The sequence below is a fragment of the Tiliqua scincoides genome, chromosome 4, assembly GCF_035046505.1.
Source record: "Tiliqua scincoides isolate rTilSci1 chromosome 4, rTilSci1.hap2, whole genome shotgun sequence".
Lineage (NCBI taxonomy): Eukaryota > Metazoa > Chordata > Lepidosauria > Squamata > Scincidae > Tiliqua > Tiliqua scincoides.
Genome location: NC_089824.1, coordinates 185,402,952 through 185,425,784, shown reverse-complemented (window position 1 = coordinate 185,425,784; position 22,833 = coordinate 185,402,952). Strand labels below are relative to the sequence as shown.

Here is a 22,833-nt window from a genome sequence, read left to right as displayed (position 1 = left end):
AATATCACTGTTCTATCAAAAGTTATAGCCAAAAAACTAGTGGAGGTGGGGCAATGGTACATCACCACATCCGTTGCCTGGGGCGTTGCCTTGCCCACTCCATGGGAGACAGTCCAACATAGGGGTGATGTGCTGGCTTCCTGCACCGGTGATGCAAACCCTAGTGACGCCACTGCAAATATGCATCATACCAGGGAGTCTCTTATCCAGGAGGCATGTCTGAGAGAATGGGATGGTGGGTGTCCTCAACCATTTTTGGGTTCAGACATGATTTCCAGAATGTACTGTGTTCCCCTTTTCCCATCTTGCACCCTACCTCTCAATCTGAACCTGTCACCCAGGAAGGTGTCTACATCCAGTAGACAACCCACTATCCTCTTTTTGTCTCTTGCAGGCACATTTCTTTCAAGAGGCACCTACCCAGGCAGATGCATGTCTCCAGTGTGGACTATGACACAGAGCCACCAGCAGTAACAGAGCAGCCAACTTGCATAGGTCGGATCAAGCCAGAGCTGTACAAACAGAAATCTGTGGACTCCGAGGACCCTAAGAAAGAGGCAGAAAAAAACTGTGGGAAAATAAATTTTGCTTTGAAATATGACTATGAGAACGAGATGCTGATTGTACGGATCCTCAAGGCTTTTGACTTGCCTGCCAAAGACCTCTGTGGCAGTTCTGATCCCTATGTCAAGATCTACCTCTTGCCAGACAGGAAGCGCAAGTTCCAGACACGTGTTCATAGGAAAACGCTCAATCCTACTTTTGATGAATACTTTCAGTTTCCTGTTCTCTATGAGGAGCTGACCAATAGGAAGCTCCACCTTAGTGTCTTTGACTTTGACAGATTTTCCAGGCATGACATGATTGGGGAGGTGATCTTAGAGAACCTCTTTGAGGCCTCAGATCTTTCTCGGGAGACCTCCATCTGGAAGGATATTCAGTATGCCACTACTGTGAGTATCTGTTCTTGCCATTTCTGTGGAGGAGGTATAGGACACTATTGTGAATAGTCTGCAGTTCACCAGTGCCATGACTCCATAAGCCATGTTGAAGCAAATGTTCCAGTGCAGATAGACCATCTGGTCTTCTTTTGGGAATGTGCATTGCTCTCCTATTTCTGTTCCTTGTCATCTTGAGTTGGTGAAGAGACTCTCCTAGTTATTTGCTAAGACTTCATTAGTAAGCTGTCAATCTAATCATTCATGCTTTAGCTAAGTTGGTATCTGTCCACCATAATTACAATAATTCATTTTATGGCAAAACATCCAGAACCTACCCTAATCTGTGCTGGTAATTCAGTGTTCAGGTTCAGTCAAGAGGGGAGGGGTAAGGTGAAGGCAGTCTCCAATTTTTCTCAATGAACCACAACACCAAAATCTCCTTATTGCTCAAACTACTGAACTATCATGCAGGAACTATTTATAAGGGTCTGTGGATCCCCCATGATTTCTGCTGCTGTTCCTTGCTGGTGGAAGATTGCATTTGTCCCTGTTGACCACAGGTTAGAGAGGGTGTTCAAGGGAATCCCTGGCCTATCATGTCTTAGGTCCCAGACTCAGGATCTACTCTGGGTTTTACATTCTTCTAATCCTGCATTTGGTAAAAAATGAAGGATGCAACATGCATTCTCCTCCTGCTCATCACCATACTTTGCATTCTTCTGGAATTTGTATTTTTATGATTGTGCTTGGAATGTTGTATTCTAATGTTCTGTGAGAGTTTGAGAATGTTGAAGAAATTGTGTGTGGAAGAGAACAGAGCTATAACAACATGAAGCTATGGACAAGGGTCCAGCCCCAGATTTTCATTTTCTTGTAATTTAGGAAAAAAGCCAATGCATGTTCAAAACTGCAATTGAAATTTGCTTTCCTTAAAGAAGCACTGAAGCTGCTAGACACTACATTATTAGATTTCATATTCCGAGCTCCACGTTATTGTTATATGCATAAAAATCACACACACACACACACCATTTATGATTCAAGAATGGCAGTTGAAGTAGATCAACCTCAATAGAAAGTGGTCCTCCCAGATGTTGAGGCTTCTTCATGCATCTGCTACCATTGTGCTGGGCTCACTTTGTACACCAATCATAACCAAAACTAAATAGGGTCTGGAATACATGGTTTCTCTGTCCCCTTGGAAAATTTGGAAGACTGATTCTTAAATGCTTAAGTAGAAGTTGAACTTGGTCCCAGATCAGAGTACATCTCAGGTCCTTATTGATAAGAAGCCAATTCTAGAACTGTAAGTTCCTCTTTCACTCAGTCTAGTGTGGAATAAAATTAAAAAAAAATATGACCAGAGCCTTTTGGCAAAGGAGAGCATAGCTCAGTGAAGGAGCATATACATTTTATGTAGGAAGTTCCAAGTAGGGCTGGGTAAAGACTCCTGCCTGAATTCACCAATAGGTAATATTGACCTAAGTGGACCAATGATTCGACTCAGTATGAGGCAGTTTCATATGATAGTGTCTGCATATCCATGAACTACACAATCGGGCTCTCAGTTGAAAGTAGGTCTTCCCCTGAGTGAGGACAATTTTTGTTATTATAGAGGTAGGTCACTCAGTATTTCAATCTAATAAGAGAAAGGTCATGGTCTGGTAGAATGGGAGGGGAAAAAATGACAAATACACCTACTGTATTCGATCACAGACAGCTTGCTGAAGGGCAGGTTGCGAACGTTGTGCCAAAACACTGTCCTTTCATCATCATGCTGGCTCCTGCAGACCTGATATTTAGATTAACAGCAACTGGGTCTTGAACATACAGAACAAGGTGAGTGGGTAAAGCCTTTAGGGGATTCAGGCAGAGTCTGTCTCTTCTGCAAACCATGAGCCTGTGCTGATCATCACCAGGAAGGACTTGGCAAAGCTTTTTTTTGAGCCACAGGGACAGTGAAAGTCTAATGTTTGCAGCATCAGAAAGAGAGAGAGAAAGATGCATCATGAGAGGGGAAGAAAGCAACTTGCTTGCTTTGAATGTCACAAGCAAAAACAAACAAGACAAAGGTGTCTCATTGCTCTATACAGCTTTCAATAACTAGCATCCAAAATACTCAAAATGATGTTGGTAGGAACAAAAGAACTTCTTTTGGAAGACAAGGCATGGGAGAAGCCGTGGACTGTATATTGTCAAGTTTATTCTGAAAAGTCAATATAAAGTCAGTTCTCATTATCCGCTAGGCTTAGGATCCTGGAAAACCTAGTGGATACCAAATTAGCAGATACGGAATCATTTTCCTATGGGAAAAATTGTGTTAGGTTCCTGAGGATCTTCTTCACCATACACTCTATGAACTTTATGAACATGAATCTCATATTGAAAACTGTGGGGCTGGGTGATAGTGAGGGCTCATCAGCATCTCCAACATCTGATGCTTCCTCCTCCGTGCTGGCCATTCCTCAATGCATTGAAGGTTGCTGGCCCAACAATGAGGTCTCAGAGTTTTGCAGTGGGGAGGGGGTTGACACCTCCACCTGTCTCTTGGCTTCCTCCATTGGCTTGCCCCAGCCCCAGAGCAGTCTTCAGGTAGTCTTCCAGAAACCACTTATTATTAGTTTCTCATCATCACCAGGGTTGTGAAGGTTCAGCTAGAGTCTCTGAGATGGTACACAAGATGATGCGGCAGGTCTGGAAGCAGACACAAATGTGTCTGACAAGTTCTACAGGCCAGTACCAATGCCTGTTTGATGTGGAAAATTGACCCAATCCAGACAACTTTCTAAAAAATGAGAAATATAATTGACTGAATGTAATTACTGCAACTCCGTCCTCCGTCAACTGTATACTTTATAGGCTTCTCTTCCTCTCCCCCCTGCACAGCACCAGCACTGAGGAGACCAGTGTCTCTTCTCCTCCTCTTCCTTCCACAACCTCTCTCACCCCTGACTGCCTGCTCATAGCTGTGCCGAGCCCCCTCCCGTCCAAAATGCACCAGCGCAGTATTCGCAGATAATGAGAGTTAGGTGACAGTTTTGCCCCTTGTACAAAGAGGACTGACTATATTTAAGGGGTTTCTCTTTGGAGGGGGCTGGAATCTACTTTTTCAATGAGGATTTTTTCTTTCACACAAGAGACAGAGAAATACTTCCCAAATATGTTGAGTTATCCACCATCCCTGCCTATTTAATTTATTTTAAGAATTTATACCTGCCTTTCCAGTTAAAAACAGGGCATTATGTACTTCCTTCTTAAGCATTATTTCACATGTAATTACTTCCCAAATATGTTGAGTTATCCACCATCCCTGCCTATTTAATTTATTTTAAGAATTTATACCTGCCTTTCCAGTTAAAAACAGGGCATTATGTACTTCCTTCTTAAGCATTATTTCACATGTAATTTAGATCAGAGGTCACAAGGACCTTTCATGAAGGTTTATGAAAAAGACTTGACAGATATGGTAGCAAGATGACCAGCTGGGAGGCTATGTATCCATTCTTTGAGTGGTAAGAGTTATGAAGCAGGAGCTTCAGCTGAGGCCTTTTTAGAAGCAGAAAAAGATGACAGGCTAACAATGATAAAATGAGTAAATGCAAAATTTTTATGGATTTGGCGAAATGGAAGAATCACTCTTGCATCTGGAGAAAAATATAATGAGTCATAGGGCTTATTAGGTAAGTGTGTGTGTGTGTGTGTGTGTGTGTGTGTGTGTGTGTGTGGGATCAGCTACACAAGTTGCAAACATGATTGCTGCATAAACACCAGTTCATGGACTCTGGTATTTCCTGGAGCCATGTGACCCAAATGCACTTTTATGAAACACCCATATTTGGGAAACTGATAGGATCACATTTTCTCAGTGTCCTGACAGTTATATACCAGTTCATATGCTCTATTTTTTTGTTATTGGAATAATTGAGTGATTTCTAGAGATGTGCTCCAGTCAGTAAGCTCGAGTTGTGAGTTAAGTTGCAAGTCAGCAACCCTGCAACTCGACTAATGAAAAATTTTTAGTCCGAGTTATTGAGAGAGAGAGAGAGAGAGAGAGATGTCATTTAAAAAAAAATGTAAACAAGAACTTACTCTTGCTTGTCAGCAACATCCTTGTCAGTAACATCCATGACTTGGGTCAACTCAAGTCATCAAAAAATGGTGTTTTTACATGATTCATGTCAACCTGAGTTGAGTGTCCATTCCTGGTTATTGCTATATGATCCATTCAGCACTCCTGAAGGAACTTGAATGAGGCAACATGAAACAGAAAATAATTAAAGATCTTCCATAGAAGTGAGAAGATCAGTGAGCAGTGTTATCTTGAAATGTATTTAAATTTTCTTTGTGTTGTAGTGTCTTGTTTTTAGTGGGAATTTAAGAACATAAGAACAGCCCCACTGGATCAGGCTATAGGCCCATCTAGTCCAGCTTCCTGTATCTCACAGCGGCCCACCAAATGCCCCAGGGAGCACACCAGATAACAAGAGACCTCATCCTGGTGCCCTCCCTTGCATCTGGCATTCTGACTTAACCCATTTCTAAAATCAGGAGATTGCGCATACACATCATGGCTTGTACCCCATAATGGATTTTTCCTCCAGAAACTTGTCCAATCCCCTTTTAAAGGCGTCTAGGCTAGACGCCAGCACCACATCCTGTGGCAAGGTGTTCCACAGACCAACCACACGCTGAGTAAAGAATTATTTTCTTTTGTCTGTCCTAACCCGCCCAACACTCAATTTTAGTGGATGTCCCCTGGTTCTGGTATTATGTGAGAGTGTAAAGAGCATCTCCCTATCCACTCTGTCCATTCCCTGCATAATTTTGTATGTCTCAATCATGTCCCCCCTCAAGCATCTCTTTTCTAGGCTGAAGAGGCCCAAACGCCGTAGCCTTTCCTCATAAGGAAGGTGCCCCAGCCCCGTAATCATCTTAGTCGCTCTCTTTTGCACCTTTTCCATTTCCACTATGTCTTTTTTGAGATGCGGCGACCAGAACTGGACACAATACTCCAGGTGTGGCCTTACCACAGATTTGTACAACGGCATTATAATACTAGCCGTTTTGTTCTCAATACCCTTCCTAATGATCCCAAGCATAGAATTGGCCTTCTTCACTGCCACCGCACATTGGGTCGACACTTTCATCGACCTGTCCACCACCACCCCAAGATCTCTCTCCTGATCTGTCACAGACAGCTCAGAATCCATCAGCCTATATCTAAAGTTTTGATTTTTTGCCCCAATGTGCATGACTTTACACTTACTGACATTGAAGCGCATCTGCCATTTTGCTGCCCATTCTGCCAGTCTGGAGAGATCCTTCTGGAGCTCCTCACAATCACTTCTGGTCTTTACCACTCGGAAAAGTTTGGTGTCGTCTGCAAACTTAGCCACTTCACTGCTCAACCCTGTCTCCAGGTCATTTACGAAGAGGTTGAAGAGCACCGGTCCCAGGACAGATCCTTGGGGCACACCGCTTTTCACCTCTCTCCATTGTGAAAATTGCCCATTGACACCCACTCTCTGCTTCCTGGCCTCCAACCAGTTCTCAATCCACGAGAGGACCTGTCCTCTAATTCCCTGACTATGGAGTTTTTTCAGTAGCCTTTGGTGAGGGACTGTGTCAAACGCCTTCTGAAAGTCCAGATATATAATGTCCACGGGTTCTCCCTCATCCACATGCCTGTTGACCTTTTCAAAGAATTCTATAAGGTTTGTGAGGCAAGACTTACCCTTACAGAAGCCATGCTGACTCTCCCTCAGCAAGGCCTGTTCATCTATGTGTTTTGAGATCCTATCTTTGATGAGGCATTCCACCATCTTACCCGGTATGGATGTTAGGCTGACCGGCCTATAGTTTCCCGGGTCCCCCCTCTTTTCCTTTTTAAAAATAGGCGTGACATTTGCTATCCTCCAATCTTCTGGCACCATGGCCGTTTTGAGGGACAAGTTGCATACCTTAGTCAAGAGATGTGCAACTTCATTCTTCAATTCCTTAATAACCCTTGGGTGGATGCCATCAGGGCCCGGTGACTTATTGATCTTTAATTTATCAATGAGGTCTGAATCTTCTTCTCTTTTAACCTCTATCTGACTTAACTCCTTGGTCAGGAGGGGTCGTTCGGGCAGTGGTATCTGCCCGAGGTCTTCTGCCGTGAAGACAGATGCGAAGAACTCATTTAATTTCTCTGCCATCTGTAAGTCTCCTTTTATCTCCCCTTTCCCTCCCTCACCATCCAGAGGGCCAACCGCTTCTCTGGCGGGTTTCCTGCTTCTAACATATTTGAAGAAGCTTTTATTATTCCCCTTAATGTTGCTGGCCATGCGTTCCTCATAGTCTTGCTTGGCCTCCCATATCACCTTCTTACATTTCTTTTGCCTCAGTTTATGTTCCTTTTTATTCTCCTCATTAGGGCAAGACTTCCATTTACGGAAGAAAGCTTCCTTGCCCTTCACAGCCTCTCTAACTTAGGCTATAGTTTCCCGGGTCCCCCCTCTTTCCCTTTTTAAAAATAGGCGTGACATTTGCTATCCTCCAATCTTCTGGCACCATGGCCGTTTTGAGGGACAAGTTGCATACCTTAGTCAAGAGATGTGCAACTTCATTCTTCAATTCCTTAATAACTCTTGGGTGGATGCCATCAGGGCCCGGTGACTTATTGATCTTTAATTTATCAATGAGGTCTGAAACATCTTCTCTTTTAACCTCTATCTGACTTAACTCCTCGGTCAGGAGAGGCTGTTCGGGCAGCGGTATCTGCCCGAGGTCTTCTGCCGTGAAGACAGATGCAAAGAACTCATTTAATTTCTCTGCCATCTCTAAGTCTCCTTTTATCTCCCCTTTCCCTCCCTCACCATCCAGAGGGCCAACCGCTTCTCTGGCGGGTTTCCTGCTTGTAACATATTTGAAGAAGCTTTTATTATTCCCCTTAATGTTGCTGGCCATGTGTTCCTCATAGTCTCGCTTGGCCTCCTGTATCTCCTTCTTACATTTCTTTTGCCACAGTTTATGTTCCTTTTTATTCTCCTCATTAGGGCAAGACTTCCATTTACGGAAGAAAGCTTCCTTGCCCTTCACAGCCTCTCTAACTTGGCTGGTTAGCCATGCGGGCACCCTCCTGGATTTAGTGGAACCCTTCTTTCTTTGCGGTATACACCTCTGCTGGGCCTCTATTACTGTTGTTTTAAGCAGCCTCCATGCACTCTGGAGAGATTGGACTCTTTTTACCCTCCCTTTCAACCTCCTTCTAACCAGCCTCCTCATTTGAGGGAAGTCCGCCCGTCGGAAGTCAAGGGTTTTTGTTAGAGATTTGCCTGGTATTCTTCCCCCAACGTGCACGTCAAAACGGATCGCAGCATGATCACTGTTCCCCAATGGCTCAGTAACGTTTACATCTCTAACCAGGTCCTGCGTACCGCACAATATTAAATCCAGAGTCACCTGTCCTCTGGTGGGCTCCGTGACTAGCTGATCTAAGCCACAGTCATTTAGCACGTCAAGAAATCCGGTTTCCTTATCGTGACCAGAACACAAATTGACCCAGTCAATATGAGGATAATTGAAGTCCCCCATGATTACAACCCTGTCCCTCCTTGTCACCTCCCTGATCTGTTTCCTCATTTCAAGGTCCCCATCCGATTTCTGGTCTGGAGGACGATAGCACGCCCCCAGTATTACATCGCTGCACAAGCCTGGTAATTTAATCCACAGAGATTCTACGGTGGAGTCGGACCCACCTTCAATCTCTACTTTGCTGGATTCTATCCCTTCCTTAACATAAAGGGCCACCCCACCTCCAACACGCCCCTGCCTGTCCCTCCTGTAGAGTTTATAGCCCGGGATTGCGGTATCCCACTGATTCTCCGCATTCCACCAGGTTTCCGTTATGCCCACTATGTCAATATTTTCCCTTGTCACCAGACATTCCAGTTCTCCCACCTTTGCTCGTAGACTTTGGGCATTCGCATAAAAGCATTTATACACGGAATGCCCCAGGATGGGCTGCTTATTCGCTCCTTTGTCCCCGCATCCTCTCATTGTGCCAAACCGTCTATCACATCCCATCACCCTACCTTTCCCAATTTCTTCTCCTACCTTGCCTTTGTCTTGTTGTTCTCTAACCTCCCCATCCTCATCCCATAGGGATGAGGAGTCCCGAACCAGATGCCCCTCGGCTCCTGTCGGCCTTCCCCCAGGGATCAGTTTAAAAGCTGCTCTGCCATCTTTTTAATGTTATGCGCCAGCATTCTGGTTCCATTCTGGTTCAAATGGAGTCCGTCCCTCTTGTACAGGCCCCGCTTGTCCCAAAATGTTCCCCAGTGCCTAACGAATCTAAACCCCTCCTCCCTACACCACCGTCTCATCCATGCATTGAGACCCCTGATCTCCGCCTGCCTAGCTGGCCCTGCGCGTGGAACAGGTAGCACTTCAGAGAACGCTACCTTTGAGGTCCTGGCTTTCAGCTTCCTGCCTAAAAGCCTAAATTTGGCCTCCAGGACCTCCCAGCTACACTTGCCCACGTCGTTGGTGCCGACATGCACCACAGCCGCTACCTCTCCCCCAGCACTGTCTACTAGCCTGTCTAGATGAGAAGTGATGTCCGCAACCTTCGCACCAGGCAGGCAAGTCACCATGCGGTCCTCACATCCGTCGCAAACCCCCCTCTCTATGTTTCTAATAATCGAATCCCCCACTACAAGGAGCCCCCGACCCCCCTTCCACCGAAGAGTATCCCGAGTGTGCTCGGATACGGGCCAATCCCCTGGAGAAGGGGTCCCCCCTAGGGGATTGTTTCCCTCCTCTCCAGGATGACGTCCTCCAGTCCCGAGACTTCCCACCTGGGCAGCCGAGGAGCTGCACGCCTGAGGTTGGAACGAAGCCTGATCGTCCCCGGAAGTCTCCCCACGGTTCTCCTCTGCCTGCCTGCGCTTCTCCAGGTCGGCCACCAAGGCTTCAAGGGAGCGGACGCGTTCCCTGAGACCCTGGAGCTCCTTGCACCGAGGACACACCCATGACTTATGCCCCAGAGGCATATAATCATACATGTTGCACTCGATGCAGAACACTGGATAGCCCCCACCCTGCTGCTGGCTGTCTGACTGCATAGCTTTTTTGTTGTTGTTGTTGTTTTATTTAGGGGTCCTTTTAAAAACCGTACACTGGATAGCAGCCCTTTTCTCAAGGGAAGAGGAAGGGCAGTGTATGGGGCCCTGGCCTCCTCGCCCTGCTGCTGAACTCGCCCAGATGCTAAACTCTCGTGCCTTACCTGGCACTTAGTTCCCGAGGCACTTGGTTCCCAGAGGCCACACGCGTCTGCAAAAATTTGTTTTTTTTGTTTTGTTTTGTTTTAAATCTCATGTCTATTTCCTAAACTGCCATGCTGGTGTTTGAGGTTCCCTAATTTGTATGCATGATGGAGCAGCAGATATGTCCTTTCCCACAGTTTACACCACAATTTCAGAAAGTAGATCAGAGGTTTCCTTCAACAAACACAGAACAGGGGTGCCCAAACCCTGGCCCGGGGGCCACATGCGGCCCTCAGGGGCTCCCAGTCTGGCTCCCAGTCTGGCCCAGTCTCTGGCCCTCCGGAGTCTTGCTGGAGTCCCTGCCATCCCAATGCAACTTCTCTCAGCATGAGGACGACTGTTCTACCTCTCACCTTAGCTGTGGGACAAGGGCTCCCTCTGCTACTTACTGTTTCACGTCTGTGAGGCAGCAGTGGCAGTGAAGGAAAGTCTTTCAAGACTGAAGGTTGCCAACCACTTTGTGCAAGGCCTTTTATAGGCCTTGAGCTACTGCAAGACCTTCATTCGTTCATATAAGTTCCATCTCTAATAAATTCAATTGTATAAATTTATTCAAATTTTAAATGTAAAAGAATTCTTTTTTTCCCCCGGCCCCTGGCACAGTGTCAGAGAGATGATGTGGCCCTCCTGCCAAAATGTTTGGACACTCCTGTGATAGAGGATCAAGATTTCTTGTTTGTTGCAAGGGAAACTACATTTATATGTATGCACCCTTCATACTTGATAGTTGTACCTGTGTTTTGGCCCTTTCAGTGTCATTACTTTTTGTACCCAAGTTCAAAATGTAATACTGTAATAACTTCCTTTGCTCCTTTAGACATCCTTGTTTGCATATTAGCCAACATTAGCTTTGTATAGTTAGTAAATGGCTTGTTTAGGAGGGACAATTGTGGATGGGTCCAGCTGACAGGTTGGCACTACAGATCTCAAGAGAACTGAGTTCATAAGCCCTGCAGTTATTCATTAGCTGTACTTCTGCAATCTAGCCATCGCGGGACATTAACAAATTCTCCTGCTGCTTTCACATTTCTCACTTGTCTATTACTTACTTCAAGAAATGATTCACTAACCTGGAATCCCATTCCTAGTGTTGGAACTCTAACCATCACCAAGAAATAGATTGCTTTCCTCACCTTAATGTGTCCATTTGATTTCCTTGTGCCTTTTATGGATTTCTCTATCTCCTCTTTCCATGCTGTTTAGGAGTGGGGTGACCAGTTTACTTTGCAGCCCGAGCTTCTCCCCCCACCCCACCCCACCCCATCCCACCAGACCCAGGCTTGAGAATGATTTCAAGGGATGATTTTTTTTTGAAACAGGTATTTCCTATCAAATCTTCTTTGCAATTGTTTAAACAGATTTGCTTTAAGTGAAGAATTACTCAATTTGCCAAAGTGATTTTTCTCCTGGAGATGCCAACCCTGGGAAATGGGTTGACTTGAGCTTCAAGGCAGCTGCCTGGGAAAAAATCAGCACTTTGAATGGAAGTAAATTATTGTGTGAGGTGGGTCATATGACCTAGTACTGAACATGTAATTAGTCTCGAAAGGCCCTGTTGCCCAAAGCCTTTCTTGGTTTTCCTGCCCTATAAACCCTCCCTGCTGTATTCACTCCCCACACAGCATTGTTATTTCTCTCTTTCGAGGGCACAGTCTCATTACTCCTACGTAAAGCCCCCCATTTATCATTCTAATAGCATAAGTGTCTCGCAGGTTTGCAAACACTCCTTTAATGTTGCAGTGATTGCTAACAGCCCTGAAAACCATAAGACCCTTAGCATATGCTGCTAATTTTACCAAGCCAAGCTTGTTTCTTGCAATAGCCCTAATAATCAGCATTATAAATATGCATTAAGACTTAGCCATACCTTGCCCAAGGATGCTAATGCTTTCCTCCTAATGAAGTTCTTAATCACTGCCCCTTAGAATGTTGCAGACAAGCATGTTAAACCTAATTTTCCTTAATACTGTTTCAGAGACATTGTTTCGAGCAAAAAAAGGAATAAGCCATTAGAATGGTTAAAGTTGAATGTAGGGGGTAGTTCCTTCAGAGAGTTGAAGGTGGTTTGAAGAAGAGATCACTGCTTGGAATGTATACGTTCCCTGGAATGGCTTCAGTGGTCAATCGGTTCAGGTACAGGCAGAGGACATGCCTGTACCAACCTGGCCAGGCGAACTCCTGAAACCTCCATAGTGGCGACAGTGATAACACTCAATAGGTCATCAAAGGGCACATGGGGGGACAGAGCAGGGCATGGCTCCAGAGTCCCCTGCACCCTGGCACTGTACACTCCTCTTTTTTACAAGTTTTATATTGTTTCCCAGACCTGCAAGCCTAACTGAGCTGAGATGACCATGGGATGAAACAATATACACAGCAAATGCTTGTTATTAATGGACTCGGTTCCCGCAGATCCACTTATCCGCAGGGAACAAGAGTGTCACCTTGCGCCATCTGCTGCCCATTCTCAGCTACCCGCAGCCATCCTTCTGCTATTTTCAGTGGCCATTTTGAAACTGTCTTCACCATTCTGAAGCTATCCGCTGCTGGCATTCCTGACCAGGTTAGCCACCCTTCCCTAGCCCTATTGATTCCCATAGGATCAATGATTCATTATCCACTTATTTGTTATCCACTGGGTTTTCCAGGAACTTAAACCCAGCAGATAACAAGAATTGATTGTATGTCACCAGGAGAAGTGAAATGTTTCTCAAACCACTTCCAGCTCTTAAATAAAGACAACTGGCTGTTAGGCCAGAAATAGACTTTTCAATTTAATCTTTCCTGGTGTGGGGGTCTGTACAGTCTGTTTAATTCCCTAAGTACCATCGTTTCTATATACAGATGGAAGTGTGTTTATGCCATCATGCTGACATAATAGGCTGGTGGCTCATTAGCTCCCTGGACTATATAGGGAATTAAAATGTTTCTATAATGAGAAAGGGCTTTCCTTGAACAAGCATTCCTCAAAGGGAAACTGAAGTTCAAGGGAGGACTGAGGGTGTTGTCAAACCTAGGGAAGTGCTTGCAATGAATTGTAAAGCATTGCATGTGGTTTTATCCCTTTCAAGTATGGGAAATGACCGTGGGGTTTTTATAGTGAACAAAACCCCTTTACTCAAATGGCTTGATGGAGTTATACTGCACAAATGCCACAGGCGGAAATAAGTTGGGTTGTTTTTTTTAATTTGCTTTCTGGTTTCCAGATGAAATGAGTATTTCAAACAATTTATTTTTGCCAGGGGGATGGTAGCATTTATTAATAGTCACTTCTATTGTGATTTTCCAGTACCCAATTTAACTGTTGTTTTAGAATTCATTATTTGGTTAAAAAAAATCAGCATCAGATTCATAAGAAGGGAAAGGACTTCCTTTCTTCCTTAGACTTTGTTTCTGTTCATTACATGGACGCATTCATTCATATTTTCTTTCATTCACTTTTTTGAGCATGTATTGTTTGCATGCTCCTTGGGGCAGTTGTCCTGGCCCAATTGTGTCCTGGCTAATCACAATTACCATTGGAACACTGGAAATGCTAACCATTGCAAAGTCTTCTAGAGTGGGATTTCAAAGGCCAGACCATAATCAGGGATGCCAGTGCTACTGAATGAGCACTTTCTCTCTTTCCCTCTGATACCAAACTAGGGTAGTCCTGTGCCTGTCAATTTGGAAGCAAAATGGGACCACCACAAAATAAGATAATGTAAGAGGAAGAAAGGAAAGCATGCCTTTTCCAGCTCCCAGCCGAAGTCCTTTAATGCTGTAGCATAATGGAGGAAGGTTTCAAGAACGTGAAAAGGGTATTTTTTTTCCTCTCTCTCTTTCCTGAATTCTCATCTCCTATATGATTCGTCAACAACACTACAAAGCTATTGCTTCAAGCTGGCTGAAGCCCTGAAGAAGAGCAACTATTTGTGGCGGTCTCCAGTTCTCAGCTGTTGTTTTAGAAGTGTGAATAACATATTTAGGAGGCATTCATACTTCTTCAACATGCTAATAAAGTACCACATGTGCACATGGAAGAATAGTCAAGAAGAAATGCTTGAAACCTAGAGAGGACAATGTGAATCACTGGTGATTGTGACCTGTGTGCCTCCAGGATTACAGAATGCCACCCGCCACAGGACCTTCTGAGACCTCCAGAAGGCCTAAAATCCCACTTCTGGGTTAAATGCCCCCCCGGAGGCCTCTGAAGGCTTTTGTAAGGGAGCCAAGGAAGACAGTGGGGGGGGGGGGGAGGTGAGGAATAAAGTGCCGTCCCTACAGGCATTTGGCATTTGCACTCTCAACCCTTCCCCAGATAGGCCAGTTGTTAATGTTCTATGCATAGTATAACCACAAGTATGTCTTACACCTAGAGGGTTTATCTTATTCACCCAAAGCCTTCTGCTACGGCAGGGCTTTTCAAACTGGGGCGTTGCGAAGCCCCAGCCTGTGAGCCCTGACCTCTGCCCCCTTAAGGTGCAGGGGCAGCCTGGAGGCAGGGAGGAAGCAACGGTTTAATCCCCAGGATCTCGCCGCCCAGGGGGGCTGCAGGGGCTTGGGTGCACTTACCCAAGCCTCCTGCAGCCTCCCCAGGCTGCGGGGAGCCCAGTGCGACCTGCAGCAGTGAAAGTAAATGTGGAGCGCGATCAAATTCCTAGAGAGTTTGAGAACCACTGTGCTATGGTGATCTCTGGCCACTGTGCTCTGAATAATAGTTGGGGTAAGTAAACCCCAGTTCAGCACACTGCCTGAATTAGCAAACACTGCAGGCATGCGAAGGCAGGTACAATTCTCCCTTCTGTCAAAATCAAACTCTTTCCTCCTCTATTATTTACCTAGATGGACTTGACAACAAATCCTACTTGAATCCAGCATTCAGTTATACAAGCATGCCATCATAACTTCTTCTTTCTTCACTTACCAGGGAGAGCTCTGTGACTGCAAATTGAGCACAAGGCAATTGGAAAATGGCTCTCACCCCACATTTTTCTTAGAGCATTTTCCCTGTCTAAAATACCTTCCTAGTTTATCCACTGTCTTCTGTAATATTAAGGGCCATGTGTTAGACACACCATTAAATTAGGATTGCTAACTCTGACTGAAGCTATTCCTGGAGATTTTTCCCCCCACAACATGACATCATGTTGGGTATTCCCAGAGGACTTGTTGAAATCTCCTAGATTGCTTTCAGTTGTCACCCAGAGATTGATGCTGGTTCCTAGAGACCCCAGGTCAATTCCAGAGGGCTAGAAACTCTACTGTAAGCATGTAACATAGCCTGGTGGGTTGTTTTGGGTCTTTTTGTTTTAAATAGCCCAGGGAAGCCATGAAACAGAGTGAAACCGTTGTAGGAATTACAGCCCAATCCTAAGCATTGCAGTGCTGCTGGGTGCAGCAATGCCAAAAGGGGTAGTTCTTCATCCAGGAACCACTCCTGGGCCAGTTCCCTCCCCCACCCTCTCCCCACACTGGAATACCTTCCAGTCCCACCCACCCTAAAAGGCTGCACCAACACCCGTTGGTCTTACTTATCTCCAGCGGCCACATGGTGTCGTCCTTCCAGCACTGGGCTCAGTGCTCCTTACTCCATGGGTGCTGTAAATGTGTTTTACGGCACTTTTACAACACCTAGCGCTGGTGCTACTGGCCCATAGGACTGGGTCCTTAACTTTGTTCCACCCATGATTTATTTCCTAGGAAAGCTGTTTTTGTTCCTGTTTAAAATCAAGTGCCATGGTGGGGGTGGTGTTCAGGAGCATGGTGGCGACAAAGTCCTTAAGCCCCCAACCTCATGGTTTCACTCTGTTTTGTATCTTTCCTGGGCTGCTATTTAAAAACAGCTCCACACTGGCATATATTACATGTTTACATGCAGATCTAAAGTAGTCCAGAAATTCTCTGCCCTCTAGTGTGTGCGTTATTGTCTGCCTCCTTTTCGGTGTTTTGTTGGAGGTTGAGGTCCTGGCTCTTCTCACAGGCGTTTTCTGAGTTTTTATAATGTGTTATGCTCGTTGGTGTTTTGTTGCTTCTGCCCTGGGGTTGTGTTAATTGCTGCTTGTTGTTTTTAATGATAATTAGTATAGGCTTGTTTTTATCATGTAAACTGCCTTTCTCCCTTTAGGGAGAAAGATGGGATAGAAACTGTTTAAGAATATTTTTAAATAAAAACCTTTAATGAAAAAATAAAAGGTTCTCTTCCCCCTCCCCCACTGATGCATACAAGAAATGTTTAGGAGCATAGTTTCTCCAGAAACTAACGGCCAATTCACAAGATGAACAGAGTAAATACGTTCAGGGTATACACAGCATATTTATGTCTGGTTTGTATCAGTTTAACTAAATGTCACAGCTTCTCCAAAAGACCTTAGGAATTGTTGTTTGGGAGCTTGTGGACTATTAGAGATTTATGCCCTCCCCCATTTTTGTGGGAGGACAGTTCCCAGGGTTCCCTGGGAAAAAGGAATGCCAATTTAATGTAGTACAAACATGACCTTCAAGTTTGGGCATTTGATTGTATCACCATGGACCCGGACTACATCCATTATGTGGCATCTATTGGATTCACTTTGTTTTGTCTTTAACTTTTGTTCTGTAGCTCTGTGTATTGTCCCTCTCCAGCTAGATTGCATCTCTTGCCAGCCTTTAAAAGGCAAAAATAAATAAATAAATAAATAAATAAATAAATAAATAAATAAAATCAATAAACAGGACTTAGCTATGCCCCTTCATCAAGATTATCCCTTTGGGTGGAAATAGGATATAGCTCTTCTTGTTCTAGAGCAGTGGTTCCCAATCTTTAGGAGCCTGTGGCCTACTGAGGCAAAAATTAGAATAGTCGTGGACCACATGTGATTGAAGGTGGTCTGGCCTTTGCCCTCTCTGGTGGTCTGTCTTCAAAGCACTCCCCTACAGACTATCAGGAAGGACAGAGAATGGATTGCCCACAGCCACAACTGACAAGTAGTTGTGGCTGTGGGCGATCTCCACCCTCTTTGGTAGTCTTTGGTGGAGATTGGTTGCTCAGCAAGACACTGGAAGTTATCAAAAGTGATCTTTTTTCCTGAGACCTTGCGGACCACTTCTCAGGGTCTCAGGTACCACCTGTGGTTGGGAACCAGTGGTATATAGTAATAAGAACAAATTCTTAAATTATCTAGAAATTCCTAATCACAGCAGTGGGGAACCTCCTTGCTTCCTTACCCTGCAATCCTATATACACATCCCTGGGTGTAAGCCCCATTGCACACAATGGGAGTTACTGCTGTGCAGACATGCATAAGATTGGGATGCTAGTTAATGGACATGAGCTTAGTACTGTTTAATTATAACTCTGTTTAATTTATCTGTGTTTAGAGATCTCAAGGAATATCTTTCCATTGTCCATTATTACAATATTCACACAGCAAGAACTCACAGTGACTGCTCCATACCTAAGGAACGACTGTACTCTTGAGGTCTGCCGGAGTTCAAACTTGAATATTTTTCAGGAGTTAAACCTTCTGTCTCTCCAGGTTTCAAACCAAAAAGAGAAAAAAGGAAAAGCAATGAATGCATGCCAGTTACTGAATTAGGCCCTTCAAAGGCAGGAAAAAAAAAGCATAAACCTTGCACTGCTGGCCCTCCACCTAGGAATGAATATTTACCCATATGCTGCCTTCTCTGCTGACCCTCCCTATCACAACTTCATACAGCGCCTTTTGGATAACCAGCTGCTGTGCACAGGCTTGTTCATTCAAAGTAAATTTGCCAGTTACACCTGGGCGTACTATGATAAGCACATAGTGATTGTGTCAAATAGGGGCTTTCTTGATGTCTGCCTGGCATGGTGGCCGTATGAAGCAAACCTTGTTTCATGTTTCTTCATTGTCCGCTGGCAGTGCAATGGTGAGTCACTCAGATAATTTGGGGTTAATTGATGATGGTATGACTACCCTGTGAAGCTGAGTAAATTGCAGCAGGGGGATTTCACTGTACTCAGCATGGGAAGCTGCACAGAATATATTACAAAACCCGCCTATTCAGCACACATAGATGGAAGGCTTAAGAACTGGATCAGTTGCCAGACTGATTCTAGTAAATTTGATTCCCAGCAGGGTTTTTTCCCCCACTACCCATTGTTTGGGCTTAAATTTTGAGAATATACACCTGTCCCCCTTGGTGCCATATTAAGACAATAGTTCTCCTCCTAGGAGTGAAGAAGTATTGTCCTCTTGCATTCATAAAGGTAGATGTCACAGTGTGTCCTACCCATTTTAAGAGTGACTGAAGTCTTCACTTTCTCCCCCATTTCTCATGCAGTGGTATGCCGGGGGGGGCAATGGAGGCAAGTGCCCCAGGTGCCAGGCGGCACTGTGGTGGCACAGGGGGCAAAACTGTGACCCGTTCCTCCCACCATTTATTTTTCCACCATTGGAAACCATGCCAATAGGGTTCCACACTGATCTGAGAGCTGCCCTCTTCTCCTACCCATTCTTTAAAGGGGAGAAGAGGAGGGCAGCCCTCAGATCAGCAAGGAACCACACCAACTGTGGCCGTGTTCCTGCAGCCACTTTCAGCATTTTTCCTGACCGTGTCTGAGGGTGCCCTGCTCTCCTCTCCTTTAAAGAAAGAGAACAGGGCATCCCTCAGTATGGCCGGAGAGCCAGCCGGAAGTGGAGCATGCCTCCTCCTGAAGCAGCACACAACTCTTCTGAAGCTCTACTAGAGTTTTATGGCACCACTGAAAGTGATGCCGAGGAGGTGGGTGGTGCTCACCTCCTAGGCACCACTTCCAGCAGCACGAAACAGCTTTGATGGAGCCTTTTGTGTCACTTAGCAAGGGTGCAAAAGATTCCATCAGAACCTGGGCCGCCTCCTTCTCTCTCCTTTTTTTCAAAAGGGGAAAAGAGGAGGCGCACAGAAGTAATTGTGGTGACAATGTCACTGCAATTAACTTCCAGGTTGGGGGTGGCAAATGGGGTGTACCCTTGCAGAAGAACTGCCAGGACCACCACTGGGCTCATGAATGAGTCAAGGAAGCTATAAAAGACAAGAAGGCTTCCTTCAGAAAATGGGCATCTTGTCCCAATAAGAACCAAAAAGGAATGCAAACTCTAGCAAAAGTAATGTAAGCAGACAGGAAGGGATGCAGAAAAGGGGATATGAGGAGTGATTAAAAATGTCAAGGCAACAATAAACACTTATTTAAATATATCAGAAGCAGGAAATTTGCCAGGGAGATGGTTGGGCTGTTAGATAGCACAATAGTACAAAAGGATCTTCAGGAGGGTATAGAGATATCCCAATAGGACAATGGACAAGGAACAATTCTGGGAGGCATGAGTCCACTTGACACACACACACACACACACACACACACACACACACACACCCATGTCCAATCATCACTAGCCAAGAATGGGCTTAACTCATCCTCATTCTTCCTCCCTTTTCTAGTGTCCAACTGCCTTATATGCTTTTATTACCACTCATTGTTTAACTCCCTTCTGACAACTACACTAGACCACCTGGCTCGGAAATGGTTTCAGTCAGCCTCCTGCAGTCTTCCAAGAATTCTGCTTGCCACAGTTCTTACTTGAGATGCTCAGAGAACTAGGATCACCGAGGCAGTTTCTCTTACTGGGGCACCACCTTGTAAAACATCCCAAGCTTGCTTTACTTGGATTGGCAGTTAGATATGAAGGTTATAAATAACTGAACTGCTATGAAATTTATTTCAGTTGTCATATAATTATTGCTGACACATTCAAGAGCTTGGAAGCTGCTATGTCATATCAATCTCTGTATTCCAGTAGATAAGCATTATAATGGTACCTGAAAATAATGATGATCTCTGATCACTTGAATTTTAATTTTAACAAAATTCTCGGCTAAGCTTTGATTTGCCCTCTAAATACAAACAAAACAACTGAATATTGTGGCTGTGTCACTTCTGATCTGAAAATTCTGGCAAACATTCTGACACTCTTCTTATGAGTCACACACTTGCAAAAATACATGATGCTCATTTAAATGATAGCAACATTCTTACAATATTTTTGGTATTTTCGTTATCTTGAACCTTGCAGGATTAAGGTATCTTCATTCTCATGCGTCAAAGTACCTTTGTGCATGGCCATTAAGGTCAACTATATTTGCAGGGCAACCCTGAGCAAATTGCATATGTTACCAATGTGCACTTGGGGCTTTTAATTGAACAATTGATAACACTGAAGGAATGGCATTGCAAATGAAACTGGCTGATAGATATTCTGTAGCAATCCATTGCTTGAGGCTAGGAAAACATAATTCTGTCAGAGAGTTTTTCACAAGCCTATAAAACTCTTGGAAGTGTGGCATGGGGACCAAACACACAAGGAAGAGCCATAGGAGATGGCAAAATTGTGAGCTTGATTAGCAAGAGCTTATAGCCTGCAACAACTTATAGCCAGCATACTGGTCTTGTTCTTTTCACTGCTTAATGCTTTAAAAAAGAGTTGCCTTAAACTTCCCATGTGATTTGAGCTTCCTGCTTCAGTTAATCTTGCTAGTAATTGAATACCCAGACACCTTAGGCAGCTTTATAGCTTATCTCCAGCATGTTAACAGCCTGTTTCCTTGTGAGGTAGTGTTGCATTCAGTTGTTCAGTGGTGTGTTTATTATGATCTAAGCTTTCTGGCTCCTTTTCTAGGGAGCAGCTGTTTTAGTGTATCAACAGCACTGCAATGAAGAATAAGTTTTTTGCAGTGCCAGGCAGTACCAAGCAGACACAGTCACTCATATTTTGATCAACCAGAGCAGAAATGAAAGTTGAGCATTATTTGTCAAAGAGACTGAGCACCATATCCATCTTGCTTAAATCATCCTGTCATTTCAGCTCTCTACAGAACATCAGTGCCATAGATTTGTTTTTCTGTGAACGTTTATCATGGTTTATCACTAGCAAATACCCATGATGAGCGTGGGTAGGTGGAGGGAGACTAGGTACTGCAGAGTCCCAGAAGAGAACACCCTGAATCTCTGCATTATGCATGCCAGGGTGCACTGTATTCTCAATAATGTTGTCCCTAAGTGAAGTGACCAGGTGATAGATGGGACTTATATCCCATCTTTGTTGCAAACCACATCAAGCTGGCTTACAAACAAATAATTATAAGAACAATAAAATTCCATATCAAAATGCAACATCACTTAAAATACAAGAGCAGCAGTTGCAGTAGATATAAAGTAGCCATTTAACCCATTTCTGCCCTTCCCACATGTGTACACATTTGTTGTGTATATGCAACATTGGGCAGAAATGTCTTAAAAACCAAATAAGTGACTGGATCTTTCTAGTCATTAAAATCACAAAAGAACAAGATGGACCTTACCACTGAAAAAGAAGGAACAGCAGCTGCATTGGAATGAGGGCATTGAATGCCTGAGGCTCCCCAGGAAGCCTGGGGCTTAGCTTGGGAGTTCAGAAGTCAGGTCTCCCAGGTCCAATGTTCTTCTCAGAGCATTTCCCATTCAGATGAGTTATGGGCCTCATTTAAATGGTAGTTCCACAAGAGTTTTTCTGGTATGGAAGTTAAATTGGCACACTCACGTATGGGCTGGACTTTGGAGCAAACCATCAATGAGCTAATACAAACATGCAGGTGTCACACGTGTACACACACACACAAAGAGCAAGAATTTGCTTCCCTGCAATTTGCGTCTAGAACTGCTCATTCCCAAATAAGCTACAACATGGTGCTATTGGCATCAGGATCTCATGAACTTCTGCTCCCAGAGATGCAAAGACTTTGGGTGGAACTAAAAGTAGGAGTCCCTGCCACTCCGTATGTCTTTTGCTGCTCTTATTGGTAACATGAAGTATTACACGTGTACATATTATAGTGTATGCCACCATCATGTAATATCTTTGTCTTTCCCTTGGGGGCAGGGGAAACTTCACAGCCCAATGATGTCACATTATATGTCACATTCGACATGTCACCAGGAAGAAGGAGAAAGTAACACTGAGTCACAGGAGCTCTAGGATTACTGTTAACATGCGCTGAATTCCACCTTTTGTGCTTCCCTGCAACTCCACAAACAATAGGAACAGTAGCTGTTTCTCAAGAGACAGTTGCTGAAGAATTCCAGTGGGGCGCTTGCAGCCCCACTGCCATTTGCCCTTCCCCTCAGCACATGTGGCACAGGCAGGAAAATACAGGCAGGCAATTGGCTGCTTGATGGAACTGAGGGATGTGGCTGTTGCTGGGACTGGCAGGCTGCCCAGCTTCAGTCTGCATTGCACATTTGCTCTAGTTCCATGTAGTGGTACCAGAGAGAGAGGAAGGACATATCCACCCCCCAAATATAACTTGTCTGCTACTCATGCCCTAAATCTTGGATACCTGTGGTTACTTGAAGGAAAGGCACTTTGCCCACAGAATACTTTTATTTCCTGTCATCCATCAACATTTAAATAACATCAATACAAATAAAGAGCAGTTCCCCATCATTTGTCTTCTATTTATGTTTAGGATAGAGTGTCAATATGAAGTGGACTATTATTTTAGAAATCAAACATGTGGGACAAAGTTCCCCTGCTCCAGCTAGTCACTGATGATGCATTTTCACATTGCTC

General features: G+C 44.5%; 1 protein-coding gene across 1 annotated transcript in view; it reads left to right on the top strand.

Annotated features, from left to right (window-relative positions):
- Positions 1–22,833, top strand: part of SYT6 (synaptotagmin 6) — a 164,760-nt gene that overhangs the window by 86,735 nt on the left and 55,192 nt on the right. Inside the window, exon 3 of the mRNA XM_066625168.1 lies at positions 395–953. Coding sequence (XP_066481265.1) covers positions 395–953 — 559 coding nt within the window. The remainder of the gene's footprint in view (positions 1–394; positions 954–22,833) is intronic.